This window comes from Rhinatrema bivittatum, chromosome 2 (genome assembly GCF_901001135.1).
Source record: "Rhinatrema bivittatum chromosome 2, aRhiBiv1.1, whole genome shotgun sequence".
NCBI classification, from domain to species: Eukaryota; Metazoa; Chordata; class Amphibia; order Gymnophiona; family Rhinatrematidae; genus Rhinatrema; species Rhinatrema bivittatum.
In genome coordinates, this window is record NC_042616.1 from 24137463 (window position 1) to 24165318 (window position 27856).

At 47.4% G+C, this 27856-nt stretch overlaps 1 protein-coding gene across 1 annotated transcript in view; it reads right to left on the reverse strand.

The window, feature by feature from the left end:
- Window positions 1-7466: 7466 nt before the first annotated feature.
- LOC115083149 (zinc finger protein 271-like) overlaps window positions 7467-27856 on the reverse strand; it is a 39521-nt gene continuing 19131 nt past the window's right edge. Inside the window, exons 2-4 of the mRNA XM_029586957.1 lie at window positions 20998-21474; window positions 15686-15809; window positions 7467-14764 (exon numbers count right to left, since the gene is read on the reverse strand). Coding sequence (XP_029442817.1) covers window positions 13047-14764; window positions 15686-15809; window positions 20998-21459 — 2304 coding nt within the window. The 5' untranslated portion in view covers window positions 21460-21474 and the 3' untranslated portion in view covers window positions 7467-13046. The remainder of the gene's footprint in view (window positions 14765-15685; window positions 15810-20997; window positions 21475-27856) is intronic.

Sequence of the window (27856 nt, forward strand, 5' to 3'; positions counted from 1 at the left end):
GGGAAGGAAAAAGGGGTGGGGGGGGAGGAGGGAGGAGGGAGGTTAGGAGTTAGGGAGGGGGGGGGGCTAGTGAATGTGTGAATGTTAGGTGTATGAGTGTCTAAAGAACCAAGTCTTCAGGTTTTGCCTGAATATTTTTGGGCAGGTTTCTTGGCGGAGGGAAGTGGGTAGTTTATTCCAAATTATCGGTCCTGCTAGGGAGAGGGCTCTTTCGTTAGTGGTGCGGAGTTTAGTAAGCTTAGGTGAGGGGGTGTGTAGTGTGGCTAGATATTGTTTTCTGGTGGGTCTACTACTGTTGTGAAAGGAGAAGTGTTCTTTGAACCAGTGCATGTTGTTGTTATGAAGGGATTTGTGTATTAGGGTGAGGGCTTTGAAGGTAATTCTAGATGCGACGGGTAACCAATGTAGATGTTTGAGTACAGGGGTTATGTGATCATATTTGTGAGTGTTGGTGAGAATCCTGGCAGCTGCGTTTTGGAGTAGTTGTAAAGGTTGGATGGTGTTTTTAGGCAAACCTAGTAGCAAGGAGTTGCAGTAATCTATTTTCGATAATATGAGGGCTTGTAATATGGTGCGGAAGTCGCTGAGATGTAAGAGAGGTTTGAGTCTTTTTAGGGTGTGCAGTTTGTAGAAGCAGTCTTTGAGGGTGTTATTAATGAATTTCTTGTAGTTAAGATGACAGTCAATGAGTACGCCGAGGCTTCGTACATGGGTGGGGAAGGTGTGGTCAGTGGCAGGGCCATTGTTGTGTGTTTGTGTGGGGGTCATAAGGAGGGTGGGGGATATGTTGGGGGGTGATATTAGGATAAGTTCTGTTTTAGTAGTGTTGAGGGCGAGAAAGTTGTTAGATAAGAGGCTGCTAATATCAGAGAGGGCGGATTTCCAGGTTTCAATGGCTTTGTGAATTGAGTCTTTAATCGGAATAAGTATCTGCACGTCATCGGCATATATGAAGTGCGGAAGGTCAAGTTTAGCAAGGAGATGGCAGAGGGGGAGGAGATATATATTGAAAAGTGTGGACGATAGCGATGAACCTTGAGGTACTCCTTGAGAGAGGTTGTGGGGCTTGGAGGTGGAGTTTCCCATTTGTATGCTAAATTGTCTTTCAGCTAGGTATGAGTGGAACCATTGTAGGGCCAGGCCTGAGATACCAATGCTGCTGAGACGTTCTAATAGGATTTGATGCTTTATGGTGTCAAATGCAGCGGATATGTCTAGGAGAATGAGTATGTGTGAATGACCTTTGTCAAGACCTTTCAATATTTGGTCGGAGAGTGAAATGAGTAAGGTCTCTGTGCTATGATGTTTGCGAAAGCCAAACTGTGAGGGGGCGAGAATATTGTTTTCATCCAAGTAGTCTGATAGCTGTTTGTTTATAGCTTTCTCAAGAACTTTTGTGATAAGTGGGAGGTTGGAAATAGGACGGAAATTGGTGAGATCAGAGGGGTCAAGGGATGGCTTCTTCAGTATAGGTTTCACAATAGCATGCTTGAGGTTTTTTGGGATACTGCCAAGTTCAATAGACTTGTTTATAATGTTTGAGATAGGTTTGGCGATGATGCCGGGGATGGTGAGGAGGTGTTTTGTGGGAATGGTATCTGTAGGGTGTGTAGAGGGTCTGATTTTTTTAAGGATAGATTCTATTTCTAGGGATGAGGTGGTGTCAAATGATGAAAGATTAGTATTAGATTGGTGTTGTGTAGTATCTATGGATGTTTGCTTGGGGGGGAAGCGTGACATGATATTGCTGATTTTATTGTGGAAGAATAGGGCTAGTTCTTCACATTTTGTCTGGTTGTCTATGTCTGGTATGAATGGAGTGCAAGGTTTAGTTAAATTGTTTACTAGTTGGAATAGGGCTCTAGGATTGAATTGCAGGTGGTGTATGCGCTGTGAGTGGAAGTCTCTTTTGGTTTTGTCGATGTTAATTCGGTAGGAGTGCATGTAGGATTTAAATTTATTTAGTTGGAGTATTATCTTATTATTATTTAGTTATTATTATTATTATTATTTAGTTGGAGTATTATTATTATTATTTAGTTGGAGTATTATCTTATTATTAAATTTATTTAGTTGGAGTATTATCTTACTTGGAGTAAGAAGGAAAATGAAGATCAGATATTTATATATATATATAATAACATTATAAGGGGTGGCTATTAATGCTATTACTAGCGAAGTATGTTGATTGAAGGGAGTTAAGTAATGTTGGAGTTAGGAAAGGCCTGCGTGAACAGCCACGTCTTGAGTCTTTTCTTGAATGTTGAGATGCTGGGTTCCATTCTAAGATCCGGGGGAATGGAGTTCCATAAAGTTGGACCAGCTGTGGAGAAGGCCCGATCTCTAAGCGTGATGTGTCTGGTAGTTTTGGCTGGAGGTACTTGAAGTGATCCTTTGTAAGCATCTCTTGTCGGTCTAGTTGAGTAGTGTAATCGGAGGGGGATATGGAGATCGATTGGGGCTAATTGATGGATGTTTTTGAAAATGGTGAGAATGGCCTTGTAGATTATTCTGAAGTGGATAGGCAGCCAGTGGAGGCCCATCAGGATAGGTGTTATGTGTTCTCTTCTCCTGGTGTTAGTGAGTATACGGGCGGAGGCATTTTGGACCATTTGCAATGGTTTGGTGTGTGATGAAGGGAGACCAAGCATGATGGTGTTACAATAGTCCAGCTTAGCGAAAATGATTGATTGTAGAATCGTTCTAAAGTCATGAGTGTGGAAGAGAGGTCGTATTCTTTTCAGCACTTGGAGCTTATAAAAGCAGTCTCTGGTGGTTTTGTTGATGTTCGCTTTCAGGTTTAGGTGATTGTCAATTAGAACTCCTAGGTCTCTCACTTGTGTAGTGTTTGGTAAGGTTGGATGAGTGTGTGTGAGGGAGCTGTTTTCTGGTGTGATGATTAGAAGTTCCGTTTTTGATGAATTTAGTATCAGGTTGAGACTTGTGAGAAGCTGTTTGATATTTTGGAGGTAGGTTTCCCAGTGAGACAGTGTTTTTGCGAGTGACTCCTTGATGGGGATCAGGACCGGAATATCGTCGGCGTAGAGGAAGTGTTTGAGATTGAGGTTAGTGAGAAGTTCACATAAGGGTAACAGATAAATGTTAAACAAGGTAGGAGACAGGGATGAGCCCTGAGGGACTCCTACTGACGCGGGGTGAAGAGAGGATTCTTTATTATGAATCTTAACCTTATATCCTCTGTTGCTGAGGAAGGTTCTAAACCAAGATAGGGCAGTGCCAGAGATACCTATGGTTGTTAGTTGGTTGATGAGAAGAGAGTGATTGACCGTGTCAAATGCAGACGAAAGGTCGAGTAGGATCAGAAGGAAGGATTGTCCTTTGTCTAAGCCTAGGATGATGTGGTCGGTCATAGAGATGAGGAGGGCTTCCGTGCTTAAGGTTTTACGGAATCCGTATTGTGATGGGAATAGTAGGTTATTGTCTTCAAGGTAGTTTGAGAGTCGTGAGTTTACCAATTTTTCCATTATCTTGGCTATGAAGGGGAGGTTGGCTATCGGTCTAAAGTTGTTAGGATCGTTTGGGTCAAGATTTGGTTTTTTGAGAAGGGGTTTGAGTGAGGCTAGTTTAAGGTTGTCAGGGTAGAGTCCTTGTGTGAGGGAGCAATTTATGATATCTGCCAGGGTTTTGGAGATAGAATCTGGAATTGATAGTAGTAGTTTAGCTGGGATGTGGTCTGAAGGGTGGGAGGAAGGTTTCATTTTCCTTAGAATTCCTTGGATCTCCATGGATGAAGTTGTGTCAAGTTCTTCTAACGGAGTGTGGTTGATTGAGGGTTGAGGAGTGGTTAGTGGAACAGTGGGGTTAGTGGGGAGCTGAGATAGAAGAGTGTTGATTTTGTTGCTGAAGAATAGAGCTAATTCTTCCGCTTTCGATTGAGCTTGGTCATGTGCAATCTCTGGTTGGTTTAATTGTGTGAGGTTGGCTACATAGCTGAAGAGGGCTTTGGCATCGAATACAAGGTCGTGTATCTTCGAGGCGTAATAGTCCCTCTTGGATCTTAAGGTGCTTGATTTGTATTGATGCAGAGATGATTTGTAGATTGAAAGGGTGTTGGTTCCTGGGTTTTTGCGCCATTTAGCCTCATTTTATCTTAGTTGGAGTTTGAGCTTTCTTAGTTCTGAGGAGAACCAGGGCTGTCTTTTGGAGGAATTCTGGTGTGGTTTTTTTGTAATTGAAGGGCATAGCTTGTTAGCTATAGTTTCGGTGATTGTATTCCATGATCGAAGTGCTGAGTTCGGATCTGTAAGGTCCAGTTGGTGGAGTTGTGGTGATAGGTGATTACTGAGGTCTTCTGGGGAGCAAGTTTTCCTGTATGTGAAGGAGGGCGAAGGAATGCAAGCCGGGCTAGTATCTTTTATAGAGAATGAAGTTGTTATGAGGTAGTGATCTGACCACGGGACCTTTGTGCAATTTGGGATAGATACGGGCTTGATTGCAGCGTTAACGAAGATCAGGTCTAACGTGTGGCCGGCTTTGTGGGTAGGTTTGTTAACTAATTGAGTGAAGCCTAGCGCTGAGAAGGCTGTGAGTAGTGTTTCACAGTTAGGTGATGGGGTAGGGTTATCTACGTGCATGTTGAAATCACCTAGAATGATAGCTGGCGAGTCAAAGTTGATGAGGGAAGAGGTTAATTCGATCAGGGGTGAAGCATCTGATTCCAGGAGTCCTGGGGGAGCATATACGAGAAGGATTTGGAGCTTATCTGAGGTGAAAAAGCCGAATTCAAGTTTTGAATTGGAATTGGATTGCTGTAGAGAGAATCTGAGGTCCTTTTTAGTTGCTAAAAGAATACCTCCTCCCTTTTTTTTATGACGAGGTAGCGAGAAGAAGTCGTAAGCCTCTGTAGGTAATTGATTAATTATTGCTGTGTCTGATGGTTTTAACCACGTTTCAGTGATTGCACATATCTCCGGTTTCACGTCGATGAGGTAGTCGTTTAAGATTACAGACTTTTTCGTTAGAGATTGAGCATTGAAAAGGCTTAAAGAGAAAAGGGTGAGGCCTAGCAGTTGCGTGGTAGGAGTGATCAAAATTGAAGAGAGGGATTTAAGGTTGTGTTGTTGGGCATGACGGAAAGAAATTCTTTTAGGTGGTGTATTATGTTGGAGAATTGGAATTGTGAAAAAAGGGGCCATTTGTAAGAACTATGTTGCGAGGTTAGAAGGATAATGAGGGGGGCTATGTGAAAGTTGGAGGCTTGTCTGTGCAGGTTTGATGAATGCTAGAGGCTTGCAGGAGAGGCTGTATGAGTGCTAGAAGCTTGCAGGTGGGTCATGAAGAGTGCTAGAAGCTTGCAGGCGAGGCTGGATGAATGTTGGAAGCTTGCAGGCGAGGCTGGATGAATGCTGGAAGCTTGCAGATGAGACTGGATGAATGCTGGAAGCTTGCAGGAGAGGCTGGGTGAATGCTGGAAGCTTGCGGGTAAGGCTGGGTGAATGCTGGAAGCTTGCAGGTGAGGCTGGATGAATGCAGGAAGCTTGCAGATGAGACTGGATGAATGCTGGAAGCTTGCAGGAGAGGCTGGGTGAATGCTGGAAGCTTGCGGGTAAGGCTGGGTGAATGCTGGAAGCTTGCAGGTGAGGCTGGATGAATGCTGGAAGCTTGCAGGTGAGGCTGGATGAATGCAGGAAGCTTGCAGATGAGACTGGATGAATGCTGGAAGCTTGCAGGTGAGGCTGGATGAATGCTGGAGGCTTGCAGATGAGACTGGATGAATGCTGGAGGCTTGCAGATGAGACTGGATGAATGCTGGAAGCTTGCAGGAGAGGCTGGGTGAATGCTGGAAGCTTGCAGATGAGACTGGATGAATGCTGGAAGCTTGCAGGAGAGGCTGGGTGAATGCTGGAAGCTTGCAAATGAGACTGGATGAATGCTGGAAGCTTGCAGGAGAGGCTGGGTGAATGCTGGAAGCTTGCAGATGAGACTGGATGAATGCTGGAAGCTTGCAGGTGAGGCTGGGTGAATACTGGAAAAATGCAGATGGGAAGGGGGATGGATCGAGGTCCGTGTGCGTTGGTGGAGAGGTTGTATGTGAGTGCACAGCGAGTGTCTAACCTGACTGGCGTCCTGAAGGGGTGGAGAGTCTTGTTGTAGATGTTTGTTACGACACTGTGGAGACTGGAATGGATGGAGTTGGTTGAGTGGTACTATTATTCCATACGGCTGAAACGGTTAGCTCCGTACCTTTGCTAGTTGCTACCTTTGTTGTAGATAGGACTCTTCCGCAGGTATGGCTCGGGCCTCCTCGGGGCTGAAACGAAGGGGCGAGACAAAGGGGCAGGCCCCTTTGTCGCGCTCCTTAGGCGCGCGGCGCCGGTCTTCCTCTGATTTAAAGCCCCTCTGGGCTGGCTCCTATTGGAGGCTGGCTTCGGCGGGCGGGGCTTCCGATCGCGGCGATTTTTGTCGCGGAGAAGAGATGTTAAAGTCTCGGTAGGTACTTATCTTTTTGCCTCGCTGTCTGCACTGGGCCTCCTGGGTGAGGAGGGTGCTTTTGCAAGCCTTCCCCCGGCGGGGCTGGGCGCCGATCGCGCAGGCTGTAACAGCAAGCAGCAGCAGCGTTCAAAGGGAAATGGCGCCGGTCTTCCTCTGATTTAAAGCCCCTCTGGGCTGGCTCCTATTGGAGGCTGGCTTCGGCGGGCGGGGCTTCCGATCACGGCGATTTTTGGCGCGGAGAAGAGATGTTAAAGTCTCTGTAGGTACTTATCTTTTTGCCTCGCTGTCTGCGCTGGGCCTCCTGGGTGAGGAGGGTGCTTTTGCAAGCCTTATTTGAAGCGTCCTTTCTGACTGAAGCTTTTACCACATTTGATACATGTAAATGGTTTCTCCCCTGTGTGGGTTTTCTGATGGCTTTTCATTTCTCCCTTAGTCCTAAAGCATTTATCACACTCAGTGCATGTAAATGGTTTCTCTCCTATATGGATTCTCTGATGGATTTCAAGTGCTCCTTTTGTCCTAAAAAATGAATCACACTCAGAACATGGAAATGGTTTGACTCCAGTGTGGATTCTCTGATGCCCTATGAGAGATGTCTTCTGACTGAAGCTTTTACCACACTCAATACATGTAAAAGGTTTCTCTTCTGTGTGGATTTTCTGATGGCTTTTGATTTCTCCCTTTTTTTTTTTTGAAGCATTTATGACACTCAGAGCATGTAAATGGCTTCTCTCCTGTGTGGATTTTCTTTTTTTGTATTTCAGTATTTTTATTGGCATGCATAAGTAACCAACGTATATATGTAGTGAGATAATCACAATTCAAACAACATAAGGTACATGTTGGAGTAGGTCGCAACTATGGATGAAAAGCCATTATGTAGTATGTATAAAACAATACCCTAACCCTCCCTCCCTTCCCCACGATCGGAGAAACATGGCCATGCAAGCTAGTTGTAGACAACTGGGTTGTAAAGTAATCAAAGAGAATCAGATCGAACAATCAAAGAGATGTTACAAATCCATCGACACAGTTATTATTAGTCAAATCATTATACACAAATAACATACCGTCCTTAGACAAGGAAGAAGTATGGTACATGAACAACAGTAAGTGGTAAACAGGACATGACAAGAAGCATATATCACCATTGCCTTTTCCATATCAATAGTGAGCCTCATCATCGTCAAGACTGGGCTTCCACCCACTTAGCATATGCTTCCCAAGTATTCATAAACCGTTTCAGACTATTGTGGTGCACAGCTGTTAGCCTGCCTAATGGATAATAAGTATACAGCCTGGCTTGTACCTGCGCCAAAGTAGGAGCATATTTCTGGGTCCAATGTAGAGCAATTTCTGAGCGTGCTGCAATAAAAACTTGAAGAATAAATTGTTGTGTGCTTTTTTAATACCTAAAAGGGGTAAGCCCAGTAATGCGTTCCATGGGCATACCTCAATGGGCATGGATAAAACCTGGGAAATCCAGTTCCCGATTAAAATCCAGAACTGGACCACCGTGGGGCACTCCCACCTTATATGATAGTATGTGCCGATATGACCACACCCCCTCCAACACTCCTCTGAGTAAGAAGATCGAAATTTATCTAGAGCCACCGGAGTGTAGTGCCACCGATGAAGTATTTTATAACAATTTTCTTGTAGTCCTGTGGATATGGAGCACTTATGTATCAAAGCATATATAATATCCCAATCCTTATCCTCTAGGTGTGTCTTAAAATCCAGTTCCCAGACTACACGATGTCTGGGTTTGTCAGGTGGCTTACTGATGAGAAGAGCGTAAATTTTAGATATAATTCCTCTAATTACTAAAGCGTGTTTACAATAATTCTCAAATAACGTACTAGTCAGTCGGAGGATCCCCTTACGCAACCCTCTGTGAACAAAATGATATAACTTAGCATAATGCAAAAAATCAATGCTGTCAAGAGAGTCCTGTGCACAAATCTGTGTACAAGACATGAGGGTACCCTGTTGCTGAACATGGTCTATTCTCGTGATGCCCGACTGTGCCCACTGCCTCAAATTCCTAGACGAATCAGAGGTAGAGGATACCTTGCTAGTAGTCATCAGGGAGTACAGTACGTTACCCACCAATGTATCTTTCCACTGTTGCCATATCCTAAAAGTAGTGTGTAATGCATAAGGAATGTATTGATTGGGACCCCATGACAATCTGGGCTGCCAGGGCAAAGCCGCTATGGGGAAGGTGCCCAGCAACGCTTGCTCTAATCGGACCCATTGTGGTATATCCTGAGAGCGGTGTAACACAACTAACGCTCGAAGCTGAGCTGCACCAAAATACCATCTTAAATTAGGAAGATTCAAACCACCCCTGGTCTTCGGTTGGCATAATGTGGCCCTGGCAAGCCAAGGGGGGCGTTTGCGCCAAATGAAGCTGCATATAATTGGTTGCCATTTTTTAAGCCATTGGTGGGCAGAAAAATGGGAATGGTGGTAAAGAAGTAGAGAAATCGTGCTAGCACATTCCTTTTAATAATGGCCAACCGTCCCAGCCAAGACGGATGTTGCTGATGCCACTTGTTGAGATCAGCTTGAATGGAGCGTACGAGGGGGTCATAGTTTCATGCAAAGAGCTGCTTGGGATGTGAGCCTAATCGCACCCACAAATATTTCAAAGAAGATGTTGCCCATTTAAAAGGGAATTTCCGGCTAAGGACAGGCACCTCATCTGGTGGCAGAGTTAAATTTAGCAGCTCCGACTTATCGTAGTTTACCTTCATGCAGGAGACTGACGTAAACCCACTTAACTCAGACATAACTCCTTGTAAGGACACCTCCGGGTTCACAAGGGTAAACATTACGTCATCAGCAAAAAGGGATATCTTGAAATGAGAATCGCCTCTCCTTATACCCTGAACGTGGGACGCCTCCCGCACCCTGGTGGTGAATGGTTCCAAAAAATGGGGCAAACAGCAGCGGTAACAGCGGGCACCCCTGAGGTGTCCCCCGTTATATCTCAAAAGGCTCGCCGTACCTTCCATTCGCCTTGACTCTAGCTAGCGGCTGAGCATACAGTTTCCTCAGCCATGTCAAGAAGGAATTCCCAAAAGCCATACTCTGCAATGTTTTAAACAGAAAGGGCCAGTGCACTAGATTGAAGGCCTTTTCTGCATCCAGTGATAGGAGGACGGCTTGTGTATTTGAACTATGCACCAGGTCAATGATGTCAATAATGCATCGAACATTGGCCGCCGCCATACGGCCGGGAACAAAGCCCACCTGATCACTATGTACCAAGCCCGGCAGAACGCCATTCAGCCGGGCTGCGAAAATCCGAGCCAATATCTTCAAGTCAATATTAATTAAAGATATAGGTCTAGAAGAGCTACATTTGGTGGGGGCCCTGCCGGGCTTTGCCAATACAGTAATGCCAGCCGTATTTGAGTCCTTAGAAATCCACGCCTCCCCCAGCAATGAACTGTACATGTCAGTTAAAGGACCCACTAATGCCTTAGCGAAACGGCGGTAATAAGCCCCAGTAAATCCATCCAGGCCTGGTGCTTTGCCCGGCTTCTGTTTTTTGATAGCGGCATGCACCTCCGCCGGAGTAATAGGCTTATCTAAAACGCCTGTTGGGCACTGGTAAGAAAGGGTAGTTGGACGGATTGCAGGTATCGGTCAATGTCCTCCTCATGTATAGATGTGTCCCTAGAGTAAAGTCGGGAATAAAAGCCAGTGAAGGAGTCTCGAATGCCGGCAGACGTAGTAATAAAGAGCCCCTATTCATTTTGGATCTTAGCTACTACAGTCTGTGCTTGAGCTGCTTTTAGACGGTGGGCCAGGTACCGCCCCGCCTTATTGCCCCCCTCAAAAAATTGTTGCTTCAGCAGGGTGAGATGGTGACTAATCGCTGAGGCCTCCAGGGATCTCAGCTTATCCTTAACTTGAATCAGTTTCTTATATATAACTTCAGAGGGTGTGGCGCTATGTTGTTGGGTGAGAGACGCCAACTCTGATGACAGTAATGTATGGTGTTTGTCTCTGTCGCGATTGCAATGCGCACCTCTAGCAATAAACAGGCCACGCATTACTGCTTTTGAACACTCCCAGACAGTGAGAGGGGACATATCATCAACCTGATTTTCCCTGAAATAATCAGCCAAGTGTTTCATCATCTGCTCACTAAATTCGGGGTCTTTTAAAAGGCATTCATTGAGTCTCCACTGCCTATGCCCATTCTCAAAATCCGTGAGGCATATCTCCGCCCAGATCGGGGCGTGATCTGTCCCATGTAATATTGTCAATGCCCACCTTATGGACCTGATTTTGCGACAGGGCGGAGAAAAAGAAATAATCTATTCTGGAGTATGTGCCATGTGGATGTGAGAAAAAAGGGTAAGATCGTGAGTGCGGGTAATGCTTTCTCCACATATCTATAAGACTCCATTTGTCCAAAAATAAACACCACTTATTCCTAAATTTGGAGGCTGGCACAGACTTAAAGCTAGTGTACAAGATAGGATCTAAAATGGCATTGAAATCTCCGCCTAGTAGGAGATCTCCCGCCAGGTGTTGGTGTAAGATCCGATCCAGAGTTTGCAGGAATGCTAATTGATTTGTATTAGGGAAATATACATTTAAGAGAGTGATTATGCGCTTGCCCACCCTAATTTGCAAAAGGAGATGCCTGCCTTGGGGATCCACTATCTTACAAAGTTCCTCATATACCAGGGATGAAGATAAGAGTATACCCACCCCCGCATATTTAGAGTTCTTGGTGCTAGCTGCCCAATAACTGGAAGGGTATTGGGCGAAGCGAAGAAGACGTTCATGATGTTTGCGAACATGCGTTTCTTGTAGGTACACAATGGACGCTTTTTGCCTCTGCAGCTCTCTGGGTAAGAGAGAGCGTTTACGAGATGTGTTCAGCCCCCTGACATTGAGAGAAATGACCCTAGTCGCCATTCATGCAGTGTAAGGTCAGAGTAGAGCTGCCCACAAGTGCAGTTCCTGCCTTGTCTGAGGCACGATGCCTGAACGGGCCAAGGCTGTGGCTGCGTATTATCCAGACTGATAATCTTAGGGTGGCTCTTCCCCAGCCAATCTAAAAAGATAGTCCCATGTGTCCCTTTTACGTACCCATTCAGTCCAACAGTATCCCTCAAACGACCCCGGGCATACTTTGCCTGAGGGAGTCACCCGCATCCAATAGCGTACAGTCCCTTCTTCTCCCTGGCCCCAACCACGCAAGTGAAACACATCAGAAGCTGGAACTTAAGTAGCTGCATAACGAAACTCTTAGCGCTACATCTAAGCAAGAACCTGACAGAGAAAGCAGAAAATCCTTATAGACAAACCAGTCTTTGAAGATACATGGAGCGAGTGCGTCCACATGCCCTGCTCCTCCAGGACTATAGAACACCATATAAATCATACAGTTCAGCCCTGTTCTTCAGCGTTGCTCAGATAATGCAGAGCGATGGTTGTCTGACTGTCGTCGGAGTCTTTTCCCCCCCCTTTATCAGCCCGCTGCCATCTCGGTGCTGCATCCATTTTCATTGGATGCGACGGTGTTTTAGGGGCTTGAAAAGTAGTCGGGAGCTGCGCCTTGGTGAAGGCCTCAAATGCCTCTTCCATATTTTTGATTCTGTATGTTACCTCCTTGAACTTGAAAGGATAATCTGAATGGATAATTCCAGCAGTACCAAATGTCATTATTCCTTAGGCTCACAGCAACGTCTCTCAATTCAAAGCGCTTCTTTAAGGTCACTGGTGCCAAGTCTTGAAAGACCGAGATGGTTTGATTTCGCCATTTTAATTCCTTCAGTTGCCTGGCTTTTAAATACATTTGTTCTTTCACAGTAAAACTGTGAAAGCACCAGATCTCTCGGCTGCTGGTCCCTCCTGGGACCCAGGGCCCTATACGCACGTTCCAGCCGGACCTCTGGCGCTCTGGTCTCTGAATCAAGGGTCCCCTCCTGGGCTTGTGATAAGATATGATTGCAAATCTGTAGGGCCACTTCCGAGGCATCAGCAAATTCAGGTATCCCTCTGAAGCGTAAATTGTTGCGCCTGCTTCTGTTTTCTAAGTCCTCTATTTTTTCCTGTATGGCCTGCAAATCAGTATGAGCTGTAGTGCACCGCGTATCTAAGAGATTAAGAGCATTCCCATGACCGTCAATGCGGGTTTCTAGATCGTCTACACGTGTCCCCAAGGCAGCCATGTCTTCTTTAAGACCCGCCACTGAATCCATAATATCTTGCTTATATTGTTTTAAATCAGAGCGCAGTTCTATAAACCATTGTCTGGCTTCATCTCTAGTGAGGAGGTGATCTAAATGCACAGTATGCCTACCCGACCTAGTGTCTGAAGTGTCCTCCGATGCCGCGGCTTCCTCTGGGCCGGGTCCCTCGTGGTCGCCATCTTGGATAGGGTCCGTTTGAAGTTTTTCATAAGAAAACTGCCGCAGGTCGGTGGTTTTGCATTTGGCTGCCATGGAGAATGCAATGAAGGTATTCTTGCAGGTAGGAGGACTTCGCAGGGCGCAATTTCACGCTATTTCGCCAAGTTTTAGTGGTTGTTAGGGCTCGGGGTCGGAGGAGCTCGGTAGTCAGACGTCCTTCCGCATCAGACGCTGAACAGCGCCCCCTCCTGTATGGATTTTCTGATGGCTTTTGATGTCTCCCTTTCTCTTAAAGCATTTATCACACTCAGAGCATGTAAATGGCTTCTCTCCTGTGTGAATTTTCTGATGGCTTCTCATTCCTCCCTTAGTCCTAAAACATTTATTACACTCGGAACATGGAATTGGTTTGACTCCAGTGTGGACTCTCTCATGAAGTTTCAGTTCTCCCTTTGTCCTAAAGCTTTTATCACACTCAGAGCATGGAAATGGTTTCAATCCAGTATGGATTCTCTGGTGGGTTGTCAGGTTGCACTTATGCCTAAAGCTTTTATCACACTCAGAACATGGAAATGGTTTCAATCCAGTATGGATTCTCTGGTGGATTGTCAGAGTGTATTTATGCCCAAAGCTTTTACCACACCCAATACATGTAAATGGTTTCTCTCCTGAATGAATTCTCTGATGGTGTTTGACGTGCCCTTGCCGACTGAAGCTTTTACCACATTCGGTACACGTAAATGGTTTCTCTCCGGTGTGGATTCTCTGATGGCGTCTCATTTCTCCCTTAATCTTAAAGCATTTATCACACTCAGAGCATGGAAAGGGTTTCAATCCAGTATGGATTCTCTGGTGGTTTGTCAGAGTGTATTTATGCCTAAAGCTTTTACCACACTCAGTACATATAAATTGACTTGCTACTTTGGAGATTTTCTTCTGTTGTGAATTGTCCGTCTTCCTATTCAAGCATTGTTCAGCCTGGCTGCAAGACAATGGTCTCGCATGACAATGTGTTTTTCCATCTCTTGAAAAGACTCTCTCATCACATAACATTTTGCCGCATTCGCTACTTGAAATTGGTCTCTCTCCAGGTTGGAATTTTAGTTGTTCTGTGAAGTTTTCTTTCTGATTGAAGTTTCTGTCATCGTCAGTAGACATGCATATTTCTTCTTCTCTCTGTGTTTTTTGATTTATTATTAGGCCTTGCATTTGAATGATGTTTCCTCCACTTTCAGAACATGAAAATGTTCTCTCTTCGGTCTCCATTTTCTGGTGATGTAATAAATAGAACTCAGAGCTGTAAGATTCCCCATCTTGAGGGCAATGAGAGGGTCTCTTACCTGTGTGTGTACTTTGGTGTATTACTAAGGATTCCCTGCTAGAAAAGTTTCTCTTACATTCAATACAACTGAAAGTATTCCCTTGAGTGTGGATTCTCTGGTGTAATTTCAAGGTTCCCTTCTGTTTGAAACATTTTTCACACTGAGAGCATGGAAAAGGTCTCGCTCCTGTGTGGGTTTTCTGGTGCAATACAAAATGACATTTCCTATCAAACGTTTTCGCACAGGTGTCACAGTGAAAGGATTTCTTCCTTTTGTCTTCTCGCTGGTGGAGGTCAGAAGTCATTTGAACACTCTTATTATTCTGGAAGGGTCTCTCTGCTCTCAGGTCTCTCTGGTGCTCAGGGATGTCTGTGAACTCCCTGTCACTTCTCTCACAAGCAGTGACTCCATCCAGTGACTCTCCTGCAGAGTCTTGCTCCTTCTTCTCTGATTCCTGCTGACTTTGGCTCATGTCTCCCCCCTCAGTCCCCTGGGAAAGATTCTCACAGACATTTCCTGATTGTTCTGCTGTAAGTGTCAATACTATAGGGTGTTCTTCTCGATTCTCCTCCCTCTTCTCTTCCTGCATGACCTCACTGTCTGCTGGATATAAAAAGAAAGAATTAATCATGTGTAAGTGACAATGGCATGGAAAGCTATCAATGACCTCAGATATATATACACATTCAATTACAAATAAAACATATAAAACAACATATGATAACATAAAATGGATAAATTAAAAACATCATAGCACAATAAAGTTTTCAAACACTTTCTGAACTCTTAAATCACACTCCATCTTGAACTCAACTGGAAGAGCTGGAGATAGAAAAGGCTCTTTACATGTTAGTAGCAATCAGTATTCACGAGCAGAGGACACAGAAGCATCCCTGTCCCTTCAGCCCTCAATGATATCGGTGGCTCATAACCTCCTAACTTAGGAGACATCAAACACTTTATTTCTGAATATCACCATCAGTTTCACCTAAGAGCGACTCTGCACAGGGAGCCAGTGAAGATCCTTTAACACAGGAGTTGGGATCATACCTACCCCTGCCACTAATGATGTGACATTTTTATCCGAGCAGCAATAAAGCTGTGGCAATGTAGGAACCCTGGAGATCACACAGGTCCCTCCTTTAGGATTCCTGTGGGGCTGGTTCCTCTGGGCTTATCTATTTATTTATTTTAAAATATTTTGTCTTACTAAGCATTCCTAACATTTCCATCTTTTCTATTACATTATTTAAAGTCGTTTTCCAACCTTGCTTGTGTCTGCATAATTTACTTTCATTTTATTGAGGAAAAGCGATCTCAAATATCAGCACAGAGAGGAGATCTCAGGGATGAGGGGAAAAAGAGGATGAGGGGACCAGGCATGGGGAGGGGAGAGGGAGAGAGGAGCAGGCCTCGTGCACCTATTGCTAAATCCAGCCCTGCTGAGGAGCTGATCCAGGAAAAATTGACTTTTACTACAACATCCCCTGTGTTTACTAAAAATAGAGATAATGCAATTCTTACCTACAGAGCTCAGGGTCTCATAATTCTCCTTCACATCCCTGTAAAGCTCCTTCTGTCCTTCATCTAAACAACCCCCTTCCTCCTGGGAGAAAGAGACAGCGAGGTCCTCAAACGTCACCGGCACCTGAAACACAAACCAGAAACACTCAGGGACACGGGGAGGGGCTCAGCTGGCTTTAATCTCATAACATTTTATCATGGAAGAGGGGACACCAGGACCCCTCATCCCCAGGAACTGCCAGACTTGTTCCCCTGGACTCAGTTTCCTTTCTGGACCTTGGGGTTTGCAAGTCTAATCCCAGAGACCCAGAATATCAAACGTCTCTGCCTGGATAAATCTGAATAATAAAACCCCAGATCTAACAGAGCATTATCCAGAACATCAGGAACATCTGATTCTGTCACATCAGGAGGGGTCTCTGTGCTCTCATCCTCCTGGTTTCCTCAGCCCCTAACCTTGGGTCATCTTTGATGCCTCTCCCTCCTCCTGCACATCCAAAACACTGCTAAAGTGAGTCAGTTCCTCCTCTATAACATTGCTAAAATCTCTCCCTTCCTCTCAGGGTGATCCAGTACCGAGCGGTAGGAAGAGCTGCGTTAGTGCCTACGGCACCCGCGGTTACCGCCCGCACAGTGCAGCTCACCTACCGCTCGATCCTGAAGCCTAATTATATGTAAATGTAAGCCGCGTCCAAAAAGCCTTAGGCCCGCGCAACCCAGGATACTGGATAGAGCGCCTATACAGGATCCTGGGTGCGCGGGCCTAAGGCTTCACGCCACGCTGGTATCTGTCATTTCAAATGGAAATGACAGATACCAGAAGTCGGGACTGCCAGTCCCCCTCCCCTCCTCCCGAAGCAGGGCGCGAAAAGCAGCCTTGCTCCGGGAGGAGGGGAGAAGAGACACTGACAGCGGCGAAGCTTTCCCCCAGCCCGAACCCGACCCGGACCCCCAACCCCCAACCGGACCCGGCCTGACCGCTGTCAGTCTGTTCTCCCTCCTCCCGGAGCAAGGCTGCTTTTCGCGCCCTGCTCCGGGAGAGGGGAGAAGATGACAGCGGCGAAACTGAGCGGCAAAGCCCGAACCCGACCCGACCGGACCCCCAACCCGGACCCGACAAGCGGCGAAACTAAAAAAAAAGAAAAGCAATTTTTTTTTTTCAAAATTGACAATTTGGGCTTTTGGACGCAAGCAAAACTTACTTTTTGCAGCCATCGTCAGTAACACGACCTGGCTCCGTGGCTCCTCCCGACAAGATGGCCGCCTGCACGGGGAAAGCGTACAATTGGCCGCTGAAGACGTGAGATGTCACGTCTTCAGCGGCCAATTGCACGCTTTCCCCGTGCAGGCGGCCATCTTGTCGGGAGGAGCCACGGAGCCAGGTCGTGTTACTGACGATGGCTGCAAAAAGTAAGTTTTGCTTGCGTCCAAAAGCGACTTACTTTTGGGATCTTGACAGATCCCAAAAGTAAGTCGCTTTTGGAAAAAACCCCAAATTGTCAATTTTGAAAAAAAAAAATTGCTTTTCTTTTTTTTTAGTTTCGCCGCTTGTCGGGTCCGGGTTGGGGGTCCGGTCGGGTCGGGTTCGGGCTTTGCCGCTCAGTTTCGCCGCTGTCATCTTCTCCCCTCTCCCGGAGCAGGGCGCGAAAAGCAGCCTTGCTCCGGGAGGAGGGAGAACAGACTGACAGCGGTCAGGCCGGGTCCGGTTGGGGGTTGGGGGTCCGGGTCGGGTTCGGGCTTCGCCGGGTCGGGTTCGGGCTTTGCCGCTCAGTTTCGCCGCTTGTCTCTTCTCCCCCCGCCCTCCGGGAGGGGGGAGAAAATACAAGCGGCGAAACAACTTACTTGCACGGGGAAAGCGGTCTCCGTGGCAGCCCCAGTCCTCTCCCCTGCTCCCGAAGCCAAAAAAAAAAGCGAAAAAAACTTTGCAGCCCCCTCCGGACATCGGAGGGGGGCTGCAACTTTTTTTTCGCTTTTTTTTTTTTTTTGCTTCGGGAGCAGGGGAGAGGACTGGGGCTGCCACGGGGACCGGCACCCACGATCGCGGCAGGGGCAGGTGAGCGGGGGCTGGGGGAAAGCTTGCCACCTACCCTTACCCATGCCTCTACCGCCTGGGTCAGGGTAGGCGGTAAGTTTGCAGGTTAAACGCGCGACAAAACGGCAGGGAAAGGTAGCGTTAGTCGGGGCGCGGGTTACGGGATTGCAGGGGAATAGCTAATTGGCTCGTTTGCATGCAATATCGAGCTAATTCGCTCGTTTGCATGCAATATACATGCCGCGGGCGGAAGGGGTTACCCGGGGAATTTAGGACGCGGTAGGAGTAGGTTAAAGGGGATTCGGGATCGCAGGAAGGGCTAACGCGGCCGGAACGTGAGTTAAAAGTGGCTTAGGAGCAGGGTAAACACGGCCGCACTTTACAGGATAGGCCTGTCTCTGAGCCAAAACCCTCCTCCCCTCTTGTATCTCCTCCTGCTTAGTCTTCTGTAACTTGCTCTTTGCTGACCTCCCGCTGAATCATTTTTCTCCCCTGCAATCTCTTCAACATTCAGCTGCATGACTTCTCTTTCTTTAACCTCGCTATGATCATGTAACCCCTCTTCTCAGGTCACTACATTGGCTCTCTGTCCACTTCCACCTACAGTTCAAGCTTCTCTCCCTCCCCTACAAATGCACTCACTCTGCAGCTCCTCACTGCCTTTCTTCTCTTCTCTCTCCCTTCCTCGTGAACGCTGTTCCTCTTATCTGTGCCTTTCTCCTCCACCACCTCCTTCCGATTCCCTGCTCTCTGCCTCGCTCTGCCGAGTGCCTGGAAGAGACTTCCTGAGTCCTTGCGTCTTGTTCTCTCTCTGGCCATAAGTGAATCCAGTTTAAAACTTTGCCTTATTGATGCTGCTTTTAAATCTCAAGTACTTCTCTATAATAAAGAAAACTCTGGAAGACGTGTGTTGTGTATGTTTGCCTTGATTAGACTGTAAGCTCCCTGGAGCAGGGACCGTCTCCTATGTGTGTCTGTGCAGCGCTGTGTATGACTGGTAGTGCTTTAAACATGATCAATAGTAGCAGTAGTGCTAATCCTGACATACGATTAGATATTTCAATGTCTCTGTGTGCATCGCATCGAGATGATTTTTCAAATTAGGAGACTAACAAAATACAATCAATGAATCAAATAAATAGCAGGGCAGGAAGAGTTTGGGGTCCTGGGGAGGAACCTGGCTCCCATTTCCAGTTATTTCCATGGTTCACATGCAGGATGATTAAGTGATGAATTATATTTAATGTAAAGTTCTGATTTTCTATAGTTTCCACCCCTGTGACTCCCTGCGTAACTTCATAACCTGCACAAATTTGGTGACATAGAGAGAGGCTCTCTGGGGGTGGGAGGGACATTTTGGGGGCCCTAAAAGCACAAGGGTAAGGTCTGCTATCCCCTAATAACTTTTTTCTTTGGTGTCAGAAGGTAATGAGGACTCAGACTGTAGCACTACTATAGCGCTCCTCGACAGGCGCAGTGCTGTACAGAAAGAGAAGAGAGAGTCCCCGCTCAGGAGAGCTTACAATCTAATCAAAATAAACAGACAGGGCAAAAGGGACTTGGGGAATTTATTTTATTAAGAAAATGTTAAAATGAATGAGGCTGTAAGGGGATAATCAGGGGGCCTGAGGCAGCAGCTCAGGAAGTCTCTTCCAAGCACACGGTGCAGGCAGGAGGAAAGCAGGGAGTCAGGAATTGGGGGTAGAGGAGAAGGACACAGGTAGGAGGGACCTGCATGATGAGGGGAGGGCACGAGGAAATGTACAGGGAGAGATAAGAGAGGAGGGGTACAGGGAGAGATAAGAGAGGAGAGGTACAGGGAGAGATAAGAGAGGAGAGGGAGTGAGGAGCTGCAGAGTGAAGGCTCTTGTAGGTGAGTAAGAGGAGCTTGAACTGTAAGTGGGAATGGATAAGGAGACAATGTAGTGAGGTGAGAAGAGGGGTTATCTGGGTGCAGGGAGCGTGGTAAGAGAAGTCACGCAGCTGAAATTTGGATGGATTGGAGGGGAGAGAGAGGGCTCCCTGGGAGAGCGGTGAGGAGCAGGCAGCATTGGTGTAAGCAGGAGGAGATGAGAGAGTGGATAAGGGTTCAGAAAGTGATAGAGAGATGGCAGCCGAGGAGGATCCACCAGAAGACATTAAACGTGCAATGAGAGAGGTAAGAAGAGAACCAAGACAGGAGGGAGACCTGAAATCCCAGTGAGGACAGAGCATCAAGGAGGAGATTGTGATCAACAGAGTCAGAGCAGGAGACAGATCGAGGAGGATAAGGACTGAGGGAAGGCCTTTGGGTTTAGCCATGAACAGGTCCTTGGAGACTTTGGCAGGAGCTGTTTCTGGGGAATGAAAAGGACAAAAATCAGACTGGAGTGGATTGGGAATGGCTTGAGATGAAAGAATCAAGGTAGAGGCGGTGAACAGCAAGTTCAAGTAGTTTGGAAGTGAAAGGGAGGAGGGAGGAGGAAGCCGGGACGATATTTGGCAGGACAGGTAAGGAGCAGCGAGGGTTTCTGAGGAGTGGGGAGATCACAGCGCGTTTCAAAGCAGCAGGAACAGTAACAGTGGAAAGTGATAGACTGAGGATGGGACAGATACAGCTCAGGAGCTGGCTGCAATGGGGTTAGAGGAGCAAGGACTGCAGGGGTGGCTAACTCTGGTCCCCAAGAGCCACAAACAGGCCAGGTTTTCAGGATATCCACCATGAATATGCATGAGATAGATCTGCATACAATGGATGCAGTGCATACAAATCTATCCCATGCATATTCATGGTGGATATCCTGAAAACCAGGCCCGTTTGTGGCTCTCCAGGACTGGAATTGGCCACCCCTGAAGCAGTGAGTTTGGTGGAGGAGAGAAGATGGGCAGCCCCCGTCACTGTGACTTCAGTAAAGGAATAGAGGGTGGCGGGGGAAGGGAGGGTGTAGAGGTGACCTGGCTGGGAACTCAAGACTAAAAATGACCAAGGTTTAGAAAATCAGTTTTTTGGTTCAACTTCTTATTCCTCAATTTGTGGATCAGCAACAAAAGACAGAAAACCTTTATAAATTTAATTTTCATTAGAAAAGAAATTTGGTTACTTGGAGGAAGAGATTCCTTGGATATTTACAAAGCCTCCCCTAAATAATTATTAATCATCTCCCCAGGTGAAATATTATCCCTCGGGAAAGTTGATAATTCTAAAATATTTTTCTTCTCACATTTTCTAACTTCTTAATGTTCCTACAGAGTGAAACACGATTTGAACGGATGTTGAAGAGTTTGAGAGTAAACGTCCTACCTTGTTCTCCAGCGCCTGCAGCCGCTTCGCCTGAGCAGAGATTTCCTTCTCCTGGGTCCCTGAGCGCAGCTCCAGCGAGGAGATTTCCCCTTGAATCCTTTCCAACTTGCTGCTCATTGTCGCTTCCAGCCGCACCAGAACCATCCACAGAGAGCCCAAGGTCCTGGGCTGCAGGGGATCCAGAGCCAGCCCTGCCCCCTCCTCTGACCCCGGGGGCTCTGCCAGAGGCTGCACCGAGGAGGGATCTGGCTCTGGAGAAGGCAGAACTCCCAGTGCCGTCTTCATATCCTTCCTGTCCTGCTCCAGGCGAGGCGTCTGAGCTACAGACTGGGACCGCTGTACCCTCGCAGGTCTGGATCCCATCACTGAAGTCTCAGAGCCAACAAAGCCATCCATCGCTCCAACAGGAGCATACGTAAGAGACAGGTGAGATTTTCCCTTTCTATTCGATGTAGTCGGCATCAGAGACAGGTCAGGCTGAGGACGAGAGAAAGAGAGAATCTGGAAAGTTAATTCCTTCCTGTACCGGGCACTCTGGGAAGTAACACCCTTGTTTTATGTGAACCAGCATGATGGGACTGCGTTCTCGAATGCCGGTATATAAAAACCCGAAATAAATAAATAAATAAAATAAAACACAAAACCCTGCAGAAAACACTCTCAGCACCTTTGTATCAAACCCATCACATTTAAACAGCGCTAACACCCAAACCTCACACAGCTACAATCTAATCTATGAAACGGTAACACTGGAACAAAAGAACATAAGACCTGCCATACTGGGTCAGACCAAAGGTCCATCAAGCCCAGTAACCTGTTTCCAACAGCAGCCAAGCCAGGTCACAAGTACCTGGCAGCATCCCAAGGATTAGACAGAGTCCGTGCTGCTTATCCCAAGAATAAGCAGGGGATTTCTGCAACTCTACCATAATAATGGTTAATGGACTTTTCCTCCAGGAACTTGTCCAATAAGAAATTACTGCTTAACTGATCATTTCCTCTTCCTTAAGGTGGATAGATGGATTCAGGACCAGTGGGTTAAGCACCTCTGCTAGCAGATGGAGACAGCGCAAACTGACGTCACAGGATTTATTCTCCTGCAGTCTCCCATGCCTGCCAGTATTGTCTTTAAAAGCAATTGTGGACAGAGCAGCAAAAGCCTTGATTAAAGCCCATAATAACCATTTCAATACTCAGCCAACATGAAATAATGAGCTCAGACAAGCAGCACATTAACAACTTACCAGTAATGCCCTGGAACACGTAGCCACTCAGGAGGAGCATCACACAATGAATCGGCAGCCGAGGGCCGGAAACTGAATCCATCTATCCACCTTAAGGAAAAGGAAATTACCAGGTAAGTAGTCATTTCTCATTTCCTAGCACGTGGACAGATGGATGCAGGACCGGTCAATGCAGGTTTGGGAGGCTGCTCGTGGCCCAGTCAATACCGCATATGCAAAGGCTGGATCCTCCCAGGCCTGCACATCAGACAATAATACCTGGAAAAAGTGTGTAAGGAGGACCAAGTCGCAACTCGGCAAATGTCGACAGAGACAACAATCTAACCTCCGCACATGACACTGCCTGAGCCCTGGTGGAATGAGCCCTAACCTGAGAAAGCAACGGCTTTTCAGCCTCCACATTCACATCCGTGACCACCTCCTTAATCCAGCGAGCTACTGTAGCCAGCAAAGCTGGTTCACCCTGTTTTCCTCCACCAGGAAGGACAAACAGACAATCCATCTTTAGGAAAGGCTTAGAAACCTCCAGATACTACAGGAGATATTCCTCTGCATCTCTTTCCTTATCCAATGACAGCTAGGAAATGGATTGATTCACGTGAAAATCCGAGACACTTTAGGTAAGAACAATACGCAGCTGTACCGCTCCTGGAGTCACCCGAAGGAACGGCTCCTGGCAAGACAAGGCCTGCAGCTCGGAAATCCAAACCAAAGAACTTTATCACCACCAGAAACACCATTTTCAAGGTCAGTAACCGCAAGGGAAGGCTATGCAGAGGTCAAAACATAGGGCCCGCCAAGAAATCCAACACCAGGTTAAGACTCCACAAGGGAGGACGAAGATATTTCACTCCCTTCAAGAAACAGGCCACATCAGGATGAGATGATAAGGATTCACCATTCACCTGTCCCCTGAAACAGGCAAGAGTCACAACTTGTCCCTTCATGGAATTAAGGGCCATTGCTTTATTTAACCCATCCTGCAAAAATTCCAAAATGAGCAGGATCTTAACTGAATGAGGAAGAACACCTCTATGCTCACACCAAGCCTCAAACACTCTCCAAACCTGCACATAGGCTAAGTAGGTGGAGAACTTTCGACCTCGAAGCAAGGTAGCAATCACCGCAGTAGAATATCCACGCTTCAACAAGCGAGCCCTCTCAAGGGCCATACCCAAGACAAAATTGAGTCGAATCTTCGTGAAGGACAGACCCCTGCTGCAACAGATTCTTGTGTGGTGGAAAAAGAAGGGGGGTCTCTATCAGAAGTCTTTGTAGATCCGCATATCATGATCTTCTGGGCTAATCCGGTGCCACCAGGAGCACCATCCCCCTGTGGCCTTTGATCTTTCAAACTATTCTGTCCAACATGGGCCATGGGGGAAAGGCATACAGCATCTTGTCTTCTGGCCAGACCTGCACGAGAGCATCGATGCCCAAGGACCTCGGATCTCTCCTGTGACTGAAGAATCAAGGATCTTTCACATTGCGAGAAGTCGCTGGCAGGTCCAGAAACGGAAAACCCCAATGATCCAATATCAGCAGAAATACCTCGTCTGACAATGCCCATTCTCCTGAGTCCAGACTCTCCCTGCTGAGAAAGTCTGCTCCTACGTTGTCTTTTCTTGCCATGTGAGAGACCGAGATCACCTGGAGATGCCCTTCCACCCATTCCATAAGTTGGTCTTCTTCCTGCGACACTTGCTGGCTCTTGGTTTCTTCCTGCCAACTGATATAATCCACTATTGTTGCGTTGTCTGTCATTACTCTGACTGCTTGACCCTGCAATCTGCTGCTGAACTGCAAGCATGCCAACTGGACCGCCCAGGCTTCTTGGCAAATGATGCTTCAGCGAGAGTCTTCAGTATTCCAGCTTCCTTGTGCCATTAGTTCCTGACAGTGAGCTCCCCAACCCTGGAGACTTGCATCTGTTCTGAGTACCAACCAGACCTGCGATGCCATGGAAACTCCATTTCTAAGATGATCCGCCTGCAACCACCACTGGAGGTGAGAGCAGATTTCCATCGGCAAATGTAACCGAACCGAGTAATCCTGAGACTGTGGGTTCCAACGAGACAGCAGGGAACACTGAAGAGGAAGCATATGCGCTCTCGGCCACGACACCACTTCCAGGGTTGCCACCCTCAAACCAAGAACCTGTAGATAGGACCACACTGTCGGGCGTATAGTGCTCATCAAAAGACGCACCTGCAACATCAGCTTCTGAATCAGAACCTCTGGCAGGAAAAAATGTGTCCCAACTTGTGTCGAACCAAATACCCAAGTACCCCAACGACTGAGATGGCTGAAGACTGCTCTTGGCTAGGTTCACCACCCAACCGAGCTCCTGCAATAGGGAGATCATCTTGCGGGTCACCAGGGGGTCCCTTCCAGACACTTGGCTCAAATCAGCAAGTCGTCCAAATATGGGTGCACTAGGATTCCATCCTCTCTCAACTCTGCCGCCACCACCACCATAACCTTGGAAAAGGTTCTGGGAGTGGTGGCTAGACCAAAAGGCAGAGCCTGAAACTGATAATGGCATCCCAAAACCACCAATCACAGAAAACGTTGGTGCTCCAATCAGATGACAGCATGGAGGAAGGCCTCAACAGATTGACGGAGGTCGAAAATTCCCCCAACTGCACAGCCATCATCACTGAGCGCAAGGTTTCCATGCAAAAACGAGTAACCCACAAATGACGATTGAGGCCTTTGAGATCCAGGATGGGACAAAAGGAGTCCTCCTTCTTGGGCCCAACAAAATAAATGGAAAATCGCCCCATACTTTCTTGAGATGTAGGCATTGGAATGACAGCCCTCAGCTGAAGGAGCCTTAGAAGCTTAGATTCCACTGCCTGCTTCTTCTGCAGGGAGACACCATGAACATGTCCCAAGGAACACTGCGAAATTCCAGCACATACCCTTCTCGTATCACCTCCAGGACCCACTGATCCCATGTGATCTCGACCCACCTCTGATAAAAGAGAGATAGGGGGACACCTATCTCCTCCTCCTGAAGGTGGGTCGACAAACCTTCATTGGGAGACTCAGGAGGATCCACTCTCTGACCCCGCGCCTCACTTGGGATGAAAGGACTGAGACCTGCCGAAAGGCTGAGTCCTCGGGAAGGTCAACCCTCTGTAGGTACGAAACCGCTTGGAACCCCTGAGACGATCCCTCATACCAAAGGGGTGCTGCAACTGATTCTTATTTGCCCCATTTACTGGCCAATGTCTCCACCTCGCTCCCAAACAAGAGCGAGCCTTTAAAATGCATCTTCGTAAGATTAGCTTTGGAAGTTACATCAGCTGACCAATTTCGCAGCCATAATCGACGCCTGGCTGCTATTACTGAAGCCACTCCTCTGGCCGACGTACGGACCAAATCACAGCCCGCATCTGCTAAAAAGGCGGCAGCAGGTTCCATAATTGTTCTGGAGCTCAGTCCAGAGTCATCAACCTCCTGAGAGAGAAGCAGACAAGAGCGAGCTACCAGGGAACAACAGGAAGCTGTGCGCAAGGTCATTGCCACTCTTCAGATGCTTGCGTAAGGGTGGCCTCGATCTTGCTCTCATGCACATCCTCCAAGGCTGCTCCTCCCTCCATGGGGATAGTCATCCGCTTAGAGACGGCACAGACGAGTGCATCCACTTTGGGAAAATGAAGACGCTCTCTCACCACTGGATCCAGGGGCTACAGGCTTTCCAACGTCCGACCCCCGTTTGAAATTTGCCTCCAGGCCGTCCCACTCAAGATCAATCAATTCTTGAATGGCCTCCATCACAGGGAAAAACACGAGGCTTCACACAAGGAAACCAAAATGGGATTTTTCTTTGGCTCAGACATGGAATTTGCCCCAGGCATTCCCAGCATCTTCAGAAATCAGGGCCGGCAGTTCATCTCTATGAAAGAAACACAACACAGTCCTATACGCATCCAATCCGGGGGTATTTCCCCATCTTCCAGAGAGTCAGGATCTGCCTCATCATCAGTGCCATCCGGATTCCTGTGAGGAACACCCGCAGCTAACAGAGGTGTGCGTCAGCGCTTAAACGTAGTACCAGAGGAGGGAGAGGCCACTGCCTGAGGATCTGACCTGACAGGATTGGACGGGGCTGAGGACTGCGCCTGAAGAAAGGATTGCAATCCTTGAAAAAATTCTACCCAAGAAAAGGCAGAAGGATCCATGCCAAACCCCAAAGGCATTTGTGCGGATCCCACCGAGCCGCCGTCCCTTGCGGAGGAACCAGTCAAGGGAGCTCCAAGATCAGGTGTTCCTCCGGACAAGTCCTTACCAAGGCCATCATCAGGCTGGGAAGAACCATGCTTAGCAAAATCTCAGGAAGATAATTCTCCCTGAGCCTCTAAGCTGCGCTGACACATTAGAGGGCACTCCAGGCTGAGATGCCTGAATATGACAGGAAGCACAGAGAGAAAGGCGCTTAGGTTTCTTGGACACCGGCGCCAATAGTCCATCAGTACGCTTAACAGGCGACTGAAGATGTGCGTCCAGCCGATTCTCGCGGAAAAAATTTAAGTGCACAAAATTTAGGCATCTCAAGTCTATACGCAGCAAAACTAAGCGCACGGTCACCGCTCCAAACCTTGGTGCATAACCGTTGTTAGATCGTGCACACAGGCAGCGCACCCAAAAGAAACTGGGCGCATGATTCAGACCCACAGCCGGATGCACTGCGCACGCCGACGGTCCTGTAGAGGGCAGATGAACGTGCAGAAAAGCGTGCAAAAATGCCACCGCAGCCTACCACGCGGTGCACAGGAAAAAGCCTAACAGCGGGGCCTAGCCCACCAGGGCTGCTCAACCTGCCAGGCTGCCCAGTTCCCTTAACCTCCAAGGGTGCAGGAACGAATGTCGGAACAGCGCGCCGAGCACAGAGATCGGAGGAAGTCCTACACAATCCCTCTACTCTGTCTCCGACTTTCTTTTTTTTTTTTTAAACTTATCTAAGCTCAGTGTACAAACACGGTCTCCGGCTGCTGGGGAGAGGGTATTTGCAGTCACCACTGCGCTCGGCTTCCTTTAAGCTGTACAATCAGCTAAGTCCATGCCAGCTGAAAAACCAACTACCGGACCAAGGCCCACATCTGAAGGACCACGGAAATCACCTCAGGAAGTCTCAACTGAGAGAGGGACCATCTGGTATCACCGCAGGAGAGAAGAAAATTGGTTCTTACCTGCTAATTTTCATTCCTGTAGTACCATGGATCATCCAGACTCCTCGGTTTTGCCTCCCCAACAGCAGATGGAGACAGAGAAGTTTTGACAGACTCTGCCCTATATCCTGAAGTGCCACCTACAGTCTGTCAGTATTTAACTGTATCAAATGAACAGCCCCACAGGAAACCAGGGAGGGGGGGGGAGGGGGAAGAAACTGGTAGTTAACCCACTCACGGACTCTAAGATAAACAGAACCCGTGAGCATATAAATAAGACTAATTCTGCAGAAAAATTATCTTAAATTGTGAACGAGCGGACTCTCCAACATCCAAATACTGAAAAACGGCGGGACTCTGGACTGATCCGTGCTACTACAGGAACGAAAATTAGAAGGTAAGAACCAATTTTTCTTTTCCCTGTATCTACCCGGATCA